General features: G+C 35.6%; 1 protein-coding gene across 3 annotated transcripts in view; it reads right to left on the reverse strand.

Annotated features, from left to right (window-relative positions):
* LOC115209452 (aromatic-L-amino-acid decarboxylase-like) overlaps positions 1-12,500 on the reverse strand; it is a 96,914-nt gene that overhangs the window by 10,891 nt on the left and 73,523 nt on the right. For all 3 annotated transcript variants that reach the window (XM_036500985.1, XM_036500983.1, XM_036500984.1), the window contains 3 exons: positions 12,403-12,470; positions 11,793-11,886; positions 5,468-5,566 (listed from right to left, as the gene is read on the reverse strand). In XM_036500985.1, coding sequence (XP_036356878.1) covers positions 5,468-5,566; positions 11,793-11,886; positions 12,403-12,470 — 261 coding nt within the window. The remainder of the gene's footprint in view (positions 1-5,467; positions 5,567-11,792; positions 11,887-12,402; positions 12,471-12,500) is intronic.

The following is a 12,500-nucleotide window of genomic DNA, read 5'->3' on the forward strand; positions in this document are numbered from 1 at the left end:
AGTGTTTGCAGTCCTCTGATGTTCAGTAGGAGTATCGAGGTGAGGTGTACGTTGTTGCCGGCGGTGTCCATCCTGTGTCTGTTTGCTGTGGTGTCTGGTATATAGTGGGTAGTCCCACCTGCGGGCTTGGTTTGATGAAGCCAGGTCAGCTGCTGTACAATCTTTTGTGCCATGCACAAAAAAGATTGTTGCTCAGCAGCTGCCTTTCGACATCATGTTGGCTGTTTGTGGCGCGCACAACATCTGCGTACCTCCGTTTTGGGGCAGGTGGTGCGTGGTCATCCCTTTCTTTGTGTTGATGGGTTGTCCATCTGCCTCGTGTCTCTGTGGCAGGGTCCCCGATGTGCAAAGCGGCAGCCTGCACCTTCCTTTCCATGCCAGCAGGAACCTCTCAGGTAGAACATACACACCCGTGTGCGCTGTTTGGTTCCATCCTTTGCGGTTCCACTTCTATTTCTGGTTGTTTCACACTTTGGTCCTGCTTGAGCTTTTCTTTTCCTTTAGCTCTTCCAGTCCTTCTTTTAGTTCTTCTTCCTCCCTCTACCTCTTCACCGGGTTCTCCGTCTCCATGGCCCTTGCTGCCGGTTGGAGAACTTGCACCTGGGTTCACTTCCGGGCAGGTTTCTCATTCAAAACCTCCTCCCGGGCGTCCACCAGGTGGGGGTGACTTCTTTCATCGTCTCCATTCTTGCCATCTTTGCTCCGCTCGTTCTCAAAGATGGCATCAAGTGCGCCAATGTGCGACCGTACAAGCGCATATGAGCGCACGAATTCCTGTCTCTTTCGCTCCATCTGAGCCGCTGTCCTCTTGTAGCCTCTGCTCTTCAGCGCAGCCGCAATCACTCCCTAGGGCTATCTCCGCCGGCGCACTCCCATGCTCGTACGAATAAATCCAGCTCGTCACGTCTCCATGCTCTGGACATGCTGGATAATCCGTCTATCCGTTTTCTATCTAATTATGTTCGAGAGAAGACAGGAAGATATTAAGGCTAATTAGAAGATAGAGTACTTGAAAAAGAAATATTAACAATATTAAAGTTTGTGTAAAAACGTTATTTGGGTAAAAACGTTATTTAATCTTAAGGCTAATTAGGAGATAGAGTATCTGAAAATATATTAGCAATATTAATATTATATTAGAGTGTGGGTAATATTAAACGTTATTTAATTTAATCTTAAGGCTAATTAGAATACAGAGTATCTGAAAAATTATATATACAATATTAAGCAATATTAACCGTTATTTAATTTAATCTTAAGGCTAATTAGACGTTATTAATATTAAACGTTATTTAATTTAATCTTAGGCTAATTAGAAGATAGAGTATCTGAAAATATATTAGCAATATTAATATTATATTAGAGTGTGGATAAAAACGTTATTTAATCTTAAGGCTAATCAGGAGATAGAGTATCTGAAAATATATTAGCAATGTTAATATTATATTAGAGTGTGGGTAATATTAAACGTTATTTAATTTAATCTTAAGGCTAATTAGAAGATAGAGTATCTGAAGATTTATTAACAATATTAAAACAATATTAAACGTTATTTAATTTAATCTTAAGGCTAATTAACAGTAATTATTAACAATATTAAACAATGTTAAACGTTATTTAATTTAATCCTAAGGCTAATTAACAATAATTATTAACAATATTAAACGTTATTTAATTTAATCCTAAGGCTAATTAGACGTTTTTAATATTAAACGTTATTTAATTTAATCTTAAGGCTAATTAACAATAATTATTAACAATATTAAACAATATTAAACGTTATTTAATTTCATCCTAAGGCTAATTTGACGGTATCAATATTAAACGTTATTTAATTTAATCTTAAGGCTAATTAACAATAATTATTAACAATATTAAACAATATTAAACGTTATTTAATTTAATCCTAAGGCTAATTTGACGGTAATCAATATAAACGTTATTTATTTAATCTTAAGGCTAATTAGAAGATAGAGTATCTGGAAAATTATTATATCGAGAACAGTTATTGAAAATGTAAACAAACAAAATGACGATCGCAACTTTAACTAAGATGTGGGCCTAAGTGAAAGATAAAATAGAATAATAAATAAAATATGAAATAGATGAATTGATACTTAATCCAACAATGTGGTCTGGATTATTTTTTTTTTGGTTTACGGGATTTTTTTCAGGAGAGATGCTTCTTTTTTCTTTCTTGCAGGAGATAACTTGATTCAGTTATTTTTGCACCATGTGCGTTTCGGTATATATTAATGAGATGACGACATAGAGGAAGGGAGTAAAAGAATAAGGAGATGGAAAGAGAGAAGAAAAAAGAAGCATAACTGTTCATAATTTAACTTATTGCTAATACCACCGCTAATACTAACACTATTACCAATGATACTATTACTACCGCTGACATTGATAACGATACTATAAAAGACAGCAATAATAACAGCAAACCCACCCTAACCACTACCAGCATTACCTCATCTCTCTCTTCAATTAACCATCATAGAACTGATAATTACAACTGCAGATCCGGCATAGATTACCCACTGCAAGCCCATTGCAGAAGATTCAACATCGTATACCAATGCTCCATTCACAATATAGTAAATAACTCCTGTAGCTACAACATTGGATCTAGAACTATTTTTAAACAAAGGTATTATGTACATTTAAACTCTTTTAAATATATAGACAATATCGATTCCACATCTCTAGCCAGCCACATGCACCAAAGTGTGGGTTAAAATTGTGAGGGCTTCTTTTAAGCAGAGTCCACAACTGGAGTGTTGGCCTTGATATGAGATACCCGAGTATATTATAGCCCAGGTAGGTTTATACTGTTTATACGGGTTTTCTCTCCCACCCTTCCCTATTCTTCTCCTCTCCCCTCCACCGCTCCCTCTCTCTCACTCCTCCTCGACTCTCTCGTCGCTGACACGTGACGAAAGAGAATCTACCTTTCTACCCACAACCTTCGTAAAGACTAAACGTGCTTATGCTGTCTCCTTCATAAGCTTGTCTTCCTAAACGTTCAAAATAATATTCTCATCGCCTTGGCTTAACATCCCTCACCGTTTGTTTTTACTGTTTTGTTCTCATTGTTCTGTCTTTTATAGTTTTTAATTTTTATTGTTTTTACTGTTTTGATCTCACTGTTCTGTTCTTGTTACCACTTTCACTCTCCGCAAAAAATCCCAAATTTTATTTAATTTGCTTTTCGAGAAGGACTGTTTCAACGAAGTCGCGTCTTGTCCTTGCCTTCGAACGTGGAGTAGTGAAACAGGGACAACTGAAGAAGGGGAATATTCTTTATGTTGTATGTCTCGTTTCTCTGTTTGTTTCTTTTTTCGTTGTTCGAAAAAAGTTTGTTTCTATGCTTTTGTTTTTATGTTTTCGTTTCTCATTGAGTTCAAAATTTTTTGATGTCCTATATCCATATATACATGTATATACACATACATATGTAGGTATGTACATATATGTATATATGCATATATTTATATTATTTATATTATATATATATATATATATATATATATATATATATCTGAAGTCATTCAGATGATGAATATTTAAGAATATTTAAGAAACTGATATTAATAGATCAAACGTACAGAGTGTAAACGACAAAGAAAATCGATGGGGAAAAGATAATGTGTTATAAGTCCAACAGCTGTTTTGGGGGCATGAAATCCATCATAATGTAGGTAGATGTAGGTCACCGCAATAAGTAGGCCGTAATGAAAGCAAATAAAGATTAGGTAATTCGATGATGAGCCTAATTGCCTCCACATCTTTTCTTCCATGATTCCTCTTATAGCCACACTTTACCCCGCAGAATTATCTCTTCGTAAATACACTGGAGTCTAAGTTCGAATCCTTTGCGCACGAGTACGTACTGAATCTCAACTGTTGAGATCGTTGTGTAAAAATGGTATTGTAGGCTCCGTGCTGCAAGGAGAAGGAGAAAAGCGACTGCAAATATACCACCTGCACTGACTTGCAAGATCTGTGGCCTTTTTCGCAAATCGTTGGCGGGACTTAAATCTCACATTCGACATAAGCATAATAACTGACAACGAAAGAGTGCGTTGTCGGAGTCTTGTACGTCGAAACCGACAAGAGAGAATATATATATATATATATATATATATATATATATATATATATATATATATATATATATATATATATATATATATATATATATACATTATTTCAGTCATGACTAACCCCTTTGGCGCAAGGGTTTAGTTAAATAAATCGACCACAGTGCTTACCCTTTAAAACCTGGTACTATTCTATGGGGTTCTTTGCCCAAACTGCTCGGTTATAGAATCGTAAACAAATCAATACAGTGGTAGGTGACAAAAACATACACATGCGCGGGCACACACACACACAGATACACACGCGTGCACACACACACACACACAGACACACATACACACACAGACACACACACACACAGACACACACACACACACAGAGACACACGGACACACACACACACACACACACGCACACACACACACACACACACACACACACACACACCACACACACACACACACACACACACACCACAAATTAATATTTGTTTTTATGATCATTTATAATACAAACAATTTTACATTTATCTTGTAGGATATTATGTACATTTGTAGAGTAAAAATTTATTCTAAAACAAAAGTGTTTCTGACATTAACTTCGAAGTTTAGGTTTGCTAAAACCATTGTCAAATTGCTATGCATTAGAGTTAGCCTTGCCTTCATATAGTCTCTGCTGAGTCTCATCTTTGAATGTGTGGTCTTGCGTGAGGGATAACTAGTCTTTTATGATTGATTGTTATGGAAAGATGCTTTGGAAAAATTTTAGTTGATTAAATTTGGAGTTATAACATTGTTTAGAACTCATTCATGTATACAGAATCTTGTCAACAAGCCTGTAGTATTTCTCTTTTGTTAGGTAGGCACAAGATGTGATAGTATTTGAGCTCAACTTTTTAATAGATTTTAATAGATTTATTGATTGCATGTTAATTTCTTTACATTGATTTTCACTGCGTTTCTCAGTTCATTATGAAATGTTCATTATCGGATTTCAGTTGTTTCGTAATTCGTCAACGCTGTTGTTTCTTAACTTAAGGTTATTCTATTGTGTTCTTTAAAGTTGCTTCCGTTTTCCAAGGAGTACAATGCGTAGAATGATATAGATCCAACCTCTTTATTTTGAATTAAATTTTAGTTTAGTCTGCCATGAACAACATTAATTGTAATGGTCTTGTTTTAATGTTTCCTGGGTATATTAAACATTTCTTCCGTCCGTCAAATCATTCAGTTTAAATGCTTATTAGTATGGCAGTAACACAATTTAGAACCAGTTAAAAGTTTTAGTGAAGATGGTAAACCTTGTCCCCACAGCCAGATGCAGTTAATAGATTGGTTCCAGTAAACAAGTTGAAGCCTACCTTTCTGATGATTTTCTGAAGTTCCCGAATTCCAAAGAGTCGAAAAACAAACCAAAGTTTCAGAGAAATGAACGGACGTCCGCAAGGAATTTGCCATTTCTAACACAAAATGAAAATATACAGGCAGAACATTGAGCTACGGTTTTCTTCTTTGTCAAGCAATCTCTCTCTCTCCCTCTCTCTCTCTTTCTCTCTCTCTCTCACACAAGCACGCACACACACACACACACACACACACACACACACACACACACACACACACACACACACACACACACACACACACACACACACAACAATACACGTACATGTTTGTGCGCATAAATTGCAGAAACGTCTGTTATAATCGGAGTGTAATTTTTATAAATTTCAAAACAAATAAATTTATATTCAAAATCTGGTAACATAGATTGCCTAAACAAACTGTGTCTAATTAGTAGACGTGAAATTAGGTGACACTTGAAAAAAAGTCTGCGTTCATTGGCAGCTGATATTATTATATAGAAATAAGCAATATTTTATGGTTAAAAGAGATCTCTGAACATAGTTTTGGTTTAATGTGGTTTCTTATTTATAGAAACGTATATATTGCTGGCTAATTTTTATTTGTAGAATATGATTTCTAGAAATATAATTTGAAATACAAATATAATATGGAATACAAATAAGGCAAATGTTAGCATAGATTTGGAGTACACAAGTATTTTCCTCTTTCATTGATACTTATATCAGTATATATATGTGTTTTCCGTTTATACTTACATATATGTGTATATGAACGTATTTCTGTGCACGCACGCGTGTATACGTTTCCTTTAAATTTACATGTTTAGGAAAAGTATATAAACATGAATACATATATGTTAAGATTAGAGAACATTCTCTTCACTTGTTAACATAATTATTTTCTTGTACAACTGAAACAGTCTTAAATATGTCATACAAATCACTTTAAATACAGATAGAAATAACCTTTATTGGTTCGATTAGAAAAGCAAATATGCTTTGAACAATTTAATAATATACCTAAGATCACTGATTATAATCAAACTTTAAAAAATTTACTGTATCTGTATTACTAAATCGATAATGAGTTCTGTTTAAGCTAAAGTATTTTAAAATTTGCAACCACAGGGCCGACAGGAAAAGGAACAATATAACAAACCATATGTAAAATTTGATTTACACAGATTCGCTGAATATGCGGCGGAAACAAATAATTTAAATAAGATAATATGTTACAGCATGTATTAATGGAAATGTATTTATGCATGAGAGATATAATATTGTGTAAACTACAAATAATGCAAACTCAAAATTGGATATATAGTGTAAAATTATTAAGTTTTAGCTTTTTACTGCGAACATTTCTGCGAAGTGTTAACAGAATAAAAATAGTTAAATAGGAATATGTAGGTAGAAAATGAATAATTAAATCATAATCATATTTTTCTCTAACTATAGGGAAAAGACATCACTATATTCTCTAGCGTTCAAATTTATTACACAAGAAAATGAGTTCCACTGAGATCAGAGCTTTTGGTTTATTGATAATATTTTGAGGATTTTATGAAACAAATATCACATTTACAATTGCCGATCGTAGGCCGTATTATCCTAACCACCAGGCCAGGATCCTCCACAGTACATTCTAATATATATTAGTAGAACATGTATTTGTTTTGACATGCATTGACCGTATACACTGCTGTTCATGCGCAGTAAATTTTAAAGTTCTAGCTCACTTTCGCCGTTTACAGCAGTGCATGGAATGAAAGGCCAACACAAAGTTGCAGAAAGTGTATGGAGAGGAGTGTATAAGCCACACACAAGTGTACGAGTGATTCAGACGTTTCCAAGATGGCCGAAAAAATGTCGATATTTATGAACGTTCTGGAAGACTCGCAACCAGCAGAACTGAGTAAAACATCGTAGACGTGCGTGCAGCTGTGAGAGGAAACCGTCGAATCGCCATCCGTGAGTTATTAGATGTGTAGATTAGTTACGGTTCAGTTCAGTCCATTATCAAGGAAGATTTGGGTATGAGACGCGTGTCTGCCAAGTTTGTGTCAAAACTGCTTTCAGCTGACCAAAAAGACACTCGGGTTTCAGATCCTTGATTGTGTCGAGAACGGTGAAAACTTCTTGAAAACTCTGCGTAGGCCTCTGAACAGGTATCACCAAGATTTTGGTAAAATTCGATGCAGCCTCTTTGCTCAACTTACTCTGTTATGGTCAATACGACGATCACACGCTACACACGCTCCTTCAAAGCAATATTTTAAATAGTGCTAGTAAGCTAGAACGTTAAAACTTAGTGCGCATGGACAACAACGTTTAAGGTAACTCTGTGCCAAGCGGCTTTGTTCTGCGTACTTTAACTTCGTTACTATGGTGACAATCTGGATTACTTATTGATCAGATTACGTATTCCAAACTAAAAATAGCTGGTGCATTTCTTGAGTCATTAAATAAAGGTGTTTGGTGCTGCCGATATCTGCAGTGGGGACAAAGGTTCGGCTCTTTATGTCTCTGGTCTTTCTTGTTCTGCTCTGTACTTGTCAGGCTCGGACACTGTCAATGGTCCTTAAGAGCTGCTTGAGTTCCATTGGTATCAGGACGCTTCTTAAGATTATGGGTTACTACCGGTCGGATTTCGTATCCAACGAACGACTTTGGTCAGAAACTGGGATGTATCATGTTACTTATATGATTCAGGATTTAGACCTTACCGTGCTCTCTTTACTAAGGGTCCGACTAGGTTGACAGCTCGCGTTGGTTGACCACATGCCACATAGTCACGACAGATGATGAGGTGTCTCACGGTAATGAGGACTGTCTGAGACCCTGATTGATGGATCGCCCGAGAGGACCCGCTAAGATACCGGCAAACAGCGAATGCAGCAACACACAGCAATGGCACATGACCCTTACCTGACTTGACCTGAATATTCTATTAAGAAGATCGAATATACCCATTTTTATCTATAGTTGAGATAGTATCATCAATGTGATACAACTTTTTATAGTTACTAACATAAAAAGCGGGTAGAGAGCAGTTGCAATAAATCAAAATTGCCAACTTCATAATCCTTTGGAGTTTTTAGACAGTATTGTAAGATTTTAAAATCAAAGTATAATACTTTCCGTTACAATAGCTGAACATAAATCTTCTGTTACCATTCTTAAGGTGGTGCTCCAGCATAGCCGCAGTCCAATGACTGAAACGTGTAAAAGAATAAAAAAAATTCTTTTGTTCTCTCTAATGAAATTCTTTGCTAACCAATAACCTCTTCAAATTCACAGATTTTATATTAAAAAGTTGAAAAATGGTTAGAATATTTCATACAATCATGTGGAGCACAAGTTCATAAGTGAATAGAGTACCTTAAAGCGAAAAGGAGATTACATTTCCTGGAATAAAATCTCTACGACTGCGTCATTTAGAATTTTAATTAATTTTGTCTTCTAGCATATATTAAAAATTCTAAATAAATACTCAGGTTGGAAATCATGTCGCATTTTCTACCGCGTTATGAACATATCTCCGTTTAGCGTTTTCTATTTGAAGAAAATTACTCAATACCATTGTAGAGATTATACAGATGTAAGTATATGTTTACATACATGATTCTACCGCAAGTCGTATGACATCAGATGAGAGGATGAGCGTATATATGCAGAAGACTATGCATGGATATGTTAGAAAGCTCCGCGATGATAGTAACATTGATAATCAAAGCAGTCTATCATGGACCAACGACCGGATTAAGACCTTCCACTTTGAAAACTATGCGTTTGCAATCCAATAACAGAAAATATCAATCAAACACTTGATGAACAAAAGGGACAGAGATGCAGGAAAAGCAGTAAAATGTGGCAACCCATCACTCGCATCATAAGCAGTTGTCCAACAATGTCATCACGGTGTTATCTATCGATCAGACATGATGTTGTAGCTAGGACACTGTATAACGAGATCCGTCAAAAGGAAAATACTGAGGACAAAGAAACAAGAACCCACTGTATGGTGGAAGCCATAGTCACTCATAATAAAAAGGAGTATTGGTGGAGTGCCCTAGTGAAAACCTCAATAAAATATAAACACAACACACCTTATATAATGACTTGGAACAGACAAGAGAAAGTGTGTACAGTTGTGGAAATTAGCTGCCCAGCGGATGTTAGCATGAAGCTGAATATCAGTAAAAAAGAGAATACCTACGGAGACCTATTGAGAAATTTGCATTAACTTAATTCAGAGTACAAGTTCAGGTTTATACCTGTAATTATTGGGGCACTGGGGTATGTAACACTACTCTCTCTATCTGACCATTCTCTTCTCCTAAGTAAGGCTACGTTCCATCAGAAACACTGAAGACTACAAAAGTCATCAGTGCCTAAGCGCATTAATGTTCTGCCTTTCCAAACTGTTGAAAAACGGGCTGAGCTCCCTATTGAGTTGGACACTGCATTCAACACTGTTGATATCAATGATGACATAGAATCATCTGGGAATGCTCTGCGTGATTGCAACGCACCCTGCATCTTTAGAGGTTCTTGGACTTCCTGTTCGTAAACATCAAGATTGGTTCAACGATAACAACACAGTCATCCTACAGTTGATAGATAAAATGCACAGCTCTCACAAAACAGATACGAACTCATCTAGAAAAGAGAATGCCTAGGAAAACGCAGAAGCCAATTCCAACGTGCTTTGAGAAAGATGAAGGACGCTTGGTGGTCTTTCATGGCTACCGAACTACAAGAAGCCGCAGATTGAAAGTATTCTAAAGCCTTTTATGATGGATGGCCTTAAGAAGGTGTATGGTCCTCAAGAGTACGGTGTTACTCCTATTTTTTCTCCCCCTCAGTCACTAAAGATGACGTCATAATATCTGTTCCACAGAACACTGAAATACCGGAACTGTCTCTGGGGCCAACCTTCCTAGAAGTGGTAAATTCTATTAAACAGTTCTCTTCTAGTAAAGCATCTGGTAGGTATGCTATCCCTCCAGAAATCTACAAACATGGTGGACATAAGCTTTTTAAGAAACTTCATGACTTCGTCATAAACATCTCAAAGGTGAGTCTTGTACCACAAGACTTCAAGGATGCCTTAATTCAACATCTGAGAGGAGAGCATGCAACACATAGCTAACTCCAGCCACCAAAGTATCACGGTAAATCTAGATTAACCCACGATGCTGGATATAATTGGAAAGACAGGGTTCGGGTATACAGGAGGGCGAGAAAGAAGTTAGATAGCATTATGTGTAATGAAACCAGTTGTACTTGCCCTAGATATAGAACACACACGCACGTGAATTTACAGAATACATACATACAAACGAACACACACGTATGCATATATACATGCATACACACACATGCATACACACGCACATACATGCATACATACAAGCATGCATACATACATACATGCATACACACGCACATACATACATACATACATACATACATACATACATACATACATACATACATAAACACAACAAACAAAGAGAAAGAACTCATCTCTGATAACGGGCAATAACGACTATTGAAGAGGTTGTAAGACGCAACGAAAATTTTAGAAAAAATAATTAAGTAAACGAGTGGAAATCAAAAACGATGACTGTGTTAATTAATAAGTCATTAAAAGAGACTGACACCTCATCAACTACATTAAAACAATTCTGATAATTAAAAAACTAAACGTTTATACGCTATCAACCGTATGACATTAAATAGTTATAAACATTATAACAATTGACAGTGGAGTGAGAAAGCGGTACATATATAGAACAATGTACCACATAATGATGCTCCCCCTTCGCTACCCCCCCCCCCCGGGGGCTCCACCTTTTCCATTATTACTGCTACTGCTGCTGCTGCTGCCATGGAAAATATATTGTGAATGCAAGATTCTCTGTTAATCCCAATAAACATATATATTGTAACCTATGATAAGATATTTCAATGCTATTTTAATATAATGCATCGTACTAACAATGAATTATGGGATATATAATATTTTGATGTTTACCTCTGTTCTATTAGTGTCAATTAATATCAACCGTGTGATGCGAAATAAGAATGCAAGCAAAATAGAGCCTGGTACATCTCCGTGCACTTTGCTAACTGTGCCACCCACCATGAGCTGTTATACTATATTATATTCATACGCAATAAAATATATAACCATTCATACGCAATAAAATATATCTCATGAAAATTACAATGGTAATTAATACAATAAAAAAATAAAGCAGTAATACAATAGTCATAGAAATTTACATAGAATATTATAAGATTATCTTACCGTAAAATTTGGCATTTCTGAATCCTCCTCTGTACATTGCAAATATTCACCTGGCTCGGGAAGAGAATTGACAAGTTTATTGCTATTTTTTAACCTAAAAGACAAAACAGAATTTCGGTGAATAAAATATACAACTTTTAAAATATTCTAACAGCATGCGTCTATTTCAGAATAACTTTGTGCTATCTGTGTAACCTATTTCTGACTGACCATTTACGGTTCTATACTGTTATCCTAATCTAGTAACTCTTTCCTTTTCTAAATTAATCAACATTACAACGATCATAACGTGGTATGTTAATAAATTAAATTGAGTGATTGATTTTATTACAATTATAACACTTTTAATCATTTCTGTATCTGCAAATACAGTTAAAGCACAAGCATAATGCATGAATAGAAACTACGTTCTCTACACTCTTTTATAAATTATCTGTTTGATGTTTGCTCTTAAATGTTTGCAAATCTAAAAGTTGAGGGTGATGTTTGTTATTAACAGATATATTAAATACACATGGCTTGATAATACATTTTTGTGTTTAGGTTTATTAATTGATCAACGTAGAAAATAAATTACGTTTTTAAGAAGACTAAATGGAATTTTACTTACCATAATACCGAACAACCTGTAGGCACTTGTAACCATTTGTGGGGACTCACACAAATGGAATCTGCATACTATAAAATAGGAACCAAAAACTGAATATG

The sequence above is a fragment of the Octopus sinensis genome, linkage group LG3, assembly GCF_006345805.1.
Source record: "Octopus sinensis linkage group LG3, ASM634580v1, whole genome shotgun sequence".
NCBI lineage: Eukaryota > Metazoa > Mollusca > Cephalopoda > Octopoda > Octopodidae > Octopus > Octopus sinensis.